The 7,426-nt window shown below is 36.4% G+C and overlaps 1 protein-coding gene across 2 annotated transcripts in view; it reads left to right on the forward strand.

Moving 5' to 3' along the window:
- Positions 1-4,303, forward strand: part of hs3st1l2 (heparan sulfate (glucosamine) 3-O-sulfotransferase 1-like 2) — a 40,841-nt gene extending 36,538 nt beyond the window's left edge. For both annotated transcript variants that reach the window (XM_068221238.2, NM_001039926.1), the window contains one exon: positions 2,579-4,303. In XM_068221238.2, coding sequence (XP_068077339.1) covers positions 2,682-3,593 — 912 coding nt within the window. In that variant the 5' untranslated portion in view covers positions 2,579-2,681 and the 3' untranslated portion in view covers positions 3,594-4,303. The remainder of the gene's footprint in view (positions 1-2,578) is intronic.
- Positions 4,304-7,426: the final 3,123 nt, after the last annotated feature.

The following is a 7,426-nucleotide window of genomic DNA, read 5'->3' on the forward strand; positions in this document are numbered from 1 at the left end:
TGTGGCTGCCGTCGCATCTTTCAAGTGGATGCTGCACACTGGTGGTGGTGTGGAGAGGCCCCACCTCATGATTATAAAGCGCTTTGGATGTATGGCCATACGTGATAAATGCGCTACATAAATACACATTACATTACATTTCAATTAAATCATTTGGCACTTTATTGATATTGACTTTAGATAGATTATAATTAGTCATTTGTGTGCATCATAGTAGCAGTTTCTCATTCCTTCCAACAAATTGCAAATGCTTTTGGACATGCATCAACTGCTTTCATACAACTCTCTGCTGTTTTATAACATTATCATTTACCTATGTCATGTCAGTCAAAATGAAATAAACTTGTGAATGCTGAATAGTCATCCCATATAAAACTAATAGTCCTCATTTCATTACTTGAGTCATTACAGACTAAAATGTTGAACTAGTTGTCAAAATCTGTCAAGAAAATATTATAAAAAATCTTTCAATCTTTTGTCCTGAAAATGTCTTCTAAACTGAAGAATTTCATGAATGATTTACAGACCTGTGTATGTTGTAGGTTCAGTTTCTATATATACTGTAATATTGTTTATGGTTTTGCACAGCTCTACCCAAAAGAAGTTAAGTTTGTTGTCAATAAGGGTGTATTTGTTCTTCTGTACAATGCTGTGAATTAATTAGAATTGCACAGAGTAAAAATGTGAAACATACATATTTAGTGTCTTGTACTCAGATACCTCACTAAATGCAGTGATGTCTAACTTTACTCTAGTTTTCAAATGGCTGTGCAAATAGTAGATAGTGCTGTCTTGAGCATTTTCAGGAAGTGTCACCAAAATCTGACGTTTTTTTTTTGCACTGAAAAAATGTAGAGAGTAAACTGTCAAAATGAAAACATGTCAAATCCATTTGACTATCGTGTTCATAAGCAATGGTGTCAGGTGTTTTCATCTTGATGACACTGACACTTTCATTGACATCAATACTTGCTTTTGAGGAATGGGCTATCCATTTTGACAAAGTGACACGCTTTTGCAGATTTTCATCTAGGTTTTGCAGTTTGTACTAATTGTTTTGAGAAATGCATTAACTGTTGTGCAAATGTAAATAGTGTTGCGAGAAATGCGCCAAAGCAGCTGAGTAAAACAGCAGAGAGTTGTATGAAAGCATTTGATTTTTTGAGCTTTTGAGCATTTGCAATTTGTTGGAAGGAATGAGAAACTGCTACTATGATGTGCACAAATTAGTAATTGTTTTGAGAAATGCATTGACTGTTGTGCGAATAGTGTACACTGTAAATAGTGTTGTGAGAAAAGCACCAAAGTGACTGAGAAAAACGGTAATATTCACTTTATTTATTTATTTAGATGGATGGATGTATGAATGAATGGATGGATGGATAGATTGATATATTGATTGATTGATGGATTTTAGTTGTAGTGCATTAAATTACATTGATAAATAAAATCTTACAATGTTGAATGTTGTACAAATGCTGAGGTCCACACAATTTCTTTGTTGTCCCAACACAAATCAATTTAGTTACTGTAATCTTTTTTTTTTTTTTTTTTTACAAATTTAAGTGGATTGAACATAAAAAAAAAGTTTTCAGAATGAAAAACTTTTTATTATTAATAAATATGCTTAATGAATATGTATGTGAACATATGTAATGTATGTTCTATGTTGTTTGTAGGTATTTTTCAGGATTGGATTTATTAATATTTACTGTATTTAGATAGATAGATAGATAGATAGATAGATAGATAGATAGATAGATAGATAGATAGATAGATAGATAGATAGATAGATAGATAGATAGATAGATAGATAGATAGATAGATAGATAGATAGATAGATAGATAGATAGATAGATAGATAGATTTTAGTTGCATTGCATTTAAATACATTGATAAATAAAATCATACACTGTAAAAATGCTGGGTTACAAAAAAAAAATAGTTTTGAGTGTACGAGTGTTTACCAATCAATCTTTCGTCTTAGGTTTACTATGGAAAACAATGGTATGAAAGCCGTCACTGGAGCAGTACCTTTTTTAAAACTATACTTTAGTACACTTTAAGTACTATAATGTGTACTTCTGGTACTAATACATACTATTAAGGGTACCAATATGTACCCTTTATTGCAGAACTGAGCCATTAACTCAGCGTGACTCACGCAGCTCAACTGGAATGACTGTGACTCATAATGTGGGTTATTTTAAGGCGTGGTTCCATTAGTGTCCACTAGAGGAGAGCAGTGAGACTGCAGTGGGATTGGGACGAGTACATTTACCCACAGAGATTTCTGAAGCACTACCGCTCATGAATGTTTAATGCATATCTTCTCTCTCTGTTTTAATAATTCCGTTAATTAAATCACACCAAGGAAATACACCCCTGCCCTGCTGTTTTTTCTTTTTCCATATGTTTCCATTTGTCATGTTACTAACTCGAATTTGCCTGACAATGATTCGCTTGATGTTTTTTGGGGATTTTCAACTTGTGATTAATGTCATGAATAATTAATACCTTCCTGTGGGTCTTGCAATTTATTTTCTCTGCATAATAATTAATTTCCTTTCTGTTTCAGAAGCCGATTTCAGGACGCAAACAGACAGCTGTGGTGTGTGTGTGTGATCTCCAGCTGCGTGCGTAGGATTGTGAGCTGCCCTTGACCTGACTGGACAGACGCCATGCTGTGGACGCTTCTCCTGGCTTTGGTCCTGCTGCTGTTGCTCCAGGCGCAGCTGCTTGTTTGTCTACATGAACTACAAGACACTTTGGACTTAGTGACTTCAGCGACACCTTCTGGACCTTCTAATGCTTCGACTTTGCAACGTCTCCCAGGGGCCATCATCATCGGGGTGCGCAAAGGAGGCACCAGGGCCCTCCTGGAGATGCTCAACCTCCATCCAGATGTGGAAGTCGCCAAGACCGAGATCCATTACTTCAACCTGGATGAAAACTTTCGGAAGGGTCTGGATTGGTATCGATCCCAGATGCCCATCACCCTTCCTGGGCAGCTGACAGTGGAAAAGACTCCTGGCTACTTCACAGCTCCACCAGCCCCAAGGAGGATTTGGGCCATGAATCCAGCAGTGAAACTGCTTTTGATCATTCGTGACCCCGCAGAGAGGCTCGTATCAGATTATACGCAAGTTCTCCACAACCGAATTCAGCAAAACAAGCCATACCAGTCACTGGAAGAGCTGCTGCTTTCACAAGGACACATCAACCCCAAATACAAGGCCCTTCAGAGAAGTTTTTACTACCAGCACCTGGCCAGATGGTTGGAGCTTTTCCCCCGAGAGCAGATACACATTGTGGATGGAGAAGCACTGATTCGTAATCCATTCCCGGAGCTGCAGAAAGCAGAGACTTTTTTGGAACTTCCGCCTCAGATAAAGCCGGACAACTTCTACTTTAATGTCACCAAGGGCTTTTATTGTATGCTGTCGGCAGGACATGACAAGTGCCTGGATGAGTCTAAAGGAAGGCCACATGCTCCACTTAGCAATGAGGCTTTCCAGAAGCTTTGCCGCTACTTGCGAGTACCTAATCAAATCTTTTTCCGAATGGTGGGACAGAGGTTTGACTGGTGCTAAAGACAGACGGAAAAGGATTGACAGCTCTCACTGAGAAATCAAAATATTATTGGCGACCATTTTGTAAAAATCGTCTTGAGGATTAAGTTTAAAAATGACTTGATAGTTACATTTTCAAGACACCAAGGCAAAAAGACAGCATCAAAACTGCTCTGAATGCCACATTTTTGGTGGAAGTATGTTCTGTGGAGAACAGAGTAGATCTGAAGGACTTAATGTGCTTTAAAAAAAACTCTTTGAATCACTTTTGAACTCCGAAAGTCTTCGTTCAAACAGACTATTGATGCGGAAATGAGGATGAATGCATTGGCAGTTTGTGAAGAGAATGAACTTGAAAACTTAAGCTTGAAGACACAATGTGGATAAGCACTAAGAATTGCATTCATTAACTGAAATGTTTCTTCCAGTGGTACTTGAAACATTTATCAACTACTCTGCTTTTGTCAGCTGTAATTACTGTAGTTTAATCATTTAATTCTCATGTTAAATATACTAATTTGTACCTGAGCATTTTATTTACAGTTTTAAATAGAAATGTCTATTTTTAAATTAATTGGTCCTTTACATTGAGATCTTTCTTAATGTCATAAGTTACTGCACTACAAAATTGTTTTCTATTCAATAAACATGTACATAAAACATTTCACATCTGTTTATCTAAACTCTGAAATTTCACATGCATTAGGCAATAACACATTGTTACATGAAAACATCTGTGTCTGTTTTTTTTTTCCAGGTATCCACATGCCTGTATTATCTTATGCTCCAGTAACTGCAAAGCTTAGTTCAGCCACCTTTTGACTATAAGATTTTTTTTTTTTTTTAAGTGAAATTAAATGAAAGATGATGCGCTCAGTGATTTTTGTTCATGTTTCTCTGCTGCTGCCTACTGATATGACTAAAGCCGTAATCTCGTGGGTGCACATGACTTTATTCAAAAATGTTTCAAAAAGCTTAGTTGGTCTAACTCAAAAGGCCTGCACCTACGGCCACCACGACCTATTTTTAAAGGTTTAAATGAAGTATATTTAAAGGCCATTTTTTAATATGTTAGAAACAAAAGATGCTCGTGGCTTGTAACTTTGTTTATGTTTAAAGGAGCGACTGAAATCCTGAAATTTTGCTACTTAAATCGTAGACACGCAGGTAGGATCATATGGATGATGTTTACATGTACGTCCGGAAGATGGCGGTGTTTAATCTGTTTATGTGTAACTGGTATAGGAGAAAGTCAACAGAAACGCCCTGTACACGTAATCAAACAATTTGACGCTTAAAACAATTTCAAATCAACAGAAATTAAATGTTTGAATGTTAAAACTTTTATAGGCCCAGATGATTTTAGTTTACTTAAGATGAGGCCAAGATTTGGCCAATTTCATTAGATCACGTGAGGTGCTTTAAATGGCATTAAAGGGATATTTCACCCTAAAAATGACAATTTACTTACTATTTACTTACACAAAGTGGTTTCAAACTTTTATGAAATTCTTTTGATCACAAAAGAAGATGTATATAATACTGAAAGTCAATTACTGTTGTAAAATCATCTGTTTAACATAAATAAAAAAACAAACCCCTTTGAGGTGCTTCCCTTAAATGACCAATCTGCTGTAATTTAGACCATTTAAGATGTGCCATTTTTCAACAATACTTGCTAGAATGTATCATCATATCACCACGGTCTTCAGCTAAAAAATATTCTTTAATGTTCTGTTGAAAATACTCACCTCTAATGACCTGAGAATGAGTAAATGAACAGCAAATCTCCATTTCTGAATGGACCATCCCATCAACACTTGCCAGAAGCTAGTTCTAGATCTCTCACATGGTTGCCCACTAAAGCCAAGCAGGGCTGCGTATGGTCAGTACCTGGATGGGAGACCTCATGGGAAAGCTAGTTGATGCTGGAAATGGTGTTAGTGAGACCAGCAGGAGGGGCTCAACCTGTGGTCTCTGTGGGTCCTAACACCCCAGTGTATTGATGGGGACTCTACATAGATATATAGACTAGATATTGCTTGCGTCAATAGTACTGCCACATTTAAGTTCTTCCAGGACAAATGTCATTCAACTGCACTAAGACTAAAGCCAATGTGAAGATGCTGGACTTTTGCGCTGTATACGGGTCTAGTAACGAGCAAACAAAGAAAACAAAGCGCGAAGGCTGAACATTTCATTGGTAAGATTTAGTTTTTTACAATTTTGTGTTACAAACTTTTGTGCTAAATAAGTATTGATGATAATACGGTCACTTACTGCACTGACCATACGGCAAAGTAGCACCAACTTGCACTAAATATCAGGCGTATGCTAATTTTGTTGAATAAAATTTAGCTAGCAATGTAAATGAAATATGAAAACAATATGCTGCAGTGCTAGAAACTTGTATTATTGTCGGCTAAGTGAATGAGCCGTTCATAACAGAAATTCATTCACAAATGAATTGCTTCCTTTTTTATATATCCTTAAAATACATTTCCATGCACACAAACACATGCTCTTTGTCGGCAATGCCCGTGCAGTTACTTATCCATCGATGCAGAAAAGGGATGTAAAATGATAAATTTTGTCATTTAAAAAAAATTGCATATACTGACCACTGGGTAATAGTATCTGGATGCAGTCTTTATGATGCAAGCTGAGATTGCATCACTCAGCGATGCAATGTCAGATACAATGCACTTTAATGGAGCTAGTGGCATTACTTTGAGGGGTGGGGTAAACTGAGCCAATTAAAAAGCATTGGATGCAGCTCAGATTACACTGCACCAGGTCTGTATCCTGACCCCTCTCGGAAACCCTCAATCATAGATTATATGTAAATATGTGTATATATCTCTGGCTCTGGATGGCCAGTCCTCCACTGCACCCTGATTTCACATTCATTTCAAAGAAGTGCTATCCTGTACTTAAAAGGCGGCTCTATTGACGCATTCCTTCCAATAGACAACAACAGCGTATGGGACATCCAATGTAAATATCTATGGGGACTCTATACTGCTCAGTGAAGTCCTTAGAAAAAAAAGAGTAAGGGCCGAATTTCCCCACTGGCCTCTGTCCATCATGGCCCTCTAACCATCCCCATGTCATCCTAGTCTGCTTTCCACCAAACAGCTGCTGTGTGGTGTGCGGTTTGGCGCAATATGGCTGTCGTCACATGCACATGGATCCTACACAATGGTGGTGGATGAGATTTTTTTTTATAGGAGCGCTTTATAAAATGTAAGGAATTAATATTAGGATCAGTTCACATTTTTCAAGAAAGTGCAGATTAAATTGTAAGATTTGTTATTAGCAATAGCATGTTAGTATATCTATTCAATATATGTTGTTATATTTTAAATATAACAATGAAAACAATTCATTTTATTTTATTTTTTGCTAAAAATAGTTGAATGGAAGCATCTTAACCCACTACTAAGGTAAACTGTTATCTCTTTCTCTCTCTCTCCCTCTCTCTCTGTCTCTCTCAGTATATACAATGTGTCAGTATTTATTACAATAAAAATACCATGGTTGAATAATGACAGTCAAATCATTTAATATAAAATTATAATCTTATTGTAGGCTTAATTTTTAATTGTTATAAATTGAGAGCTCATGATAGCATAATAGCAATAGTCTAAGAATTTAGCTTAATTAACAAGTACATGATGATGATGAATAAATGCATAATAATGAAACAAATTACAATAATGATTTAATTAAATTTCCACTTTAGAAAAACAGCCGTTTTTCTCGAAATATCTAATTAATTAATGTCCACAATCTTCCTTCTCATTTTTCATTAACAATCCTCATCTATCCTCATCTATCTGCCTGTTTTGACG

The sequence above is a fragment of the Danio rerio genome, chromosome 5 (assembly GCF_049306965.1).
Source record: "Danio rerio strain Tuebingen ecotype United States chromosome 5, GRCz12tu, whole genome shotgun sequence".
In the NCBI taxonomy this organism is placed as follows: Eukaryota; Metazoa; Chordata; class Actinopteri; order Cypriniformes; family Danionidae; genus Danio; species Danio rerio.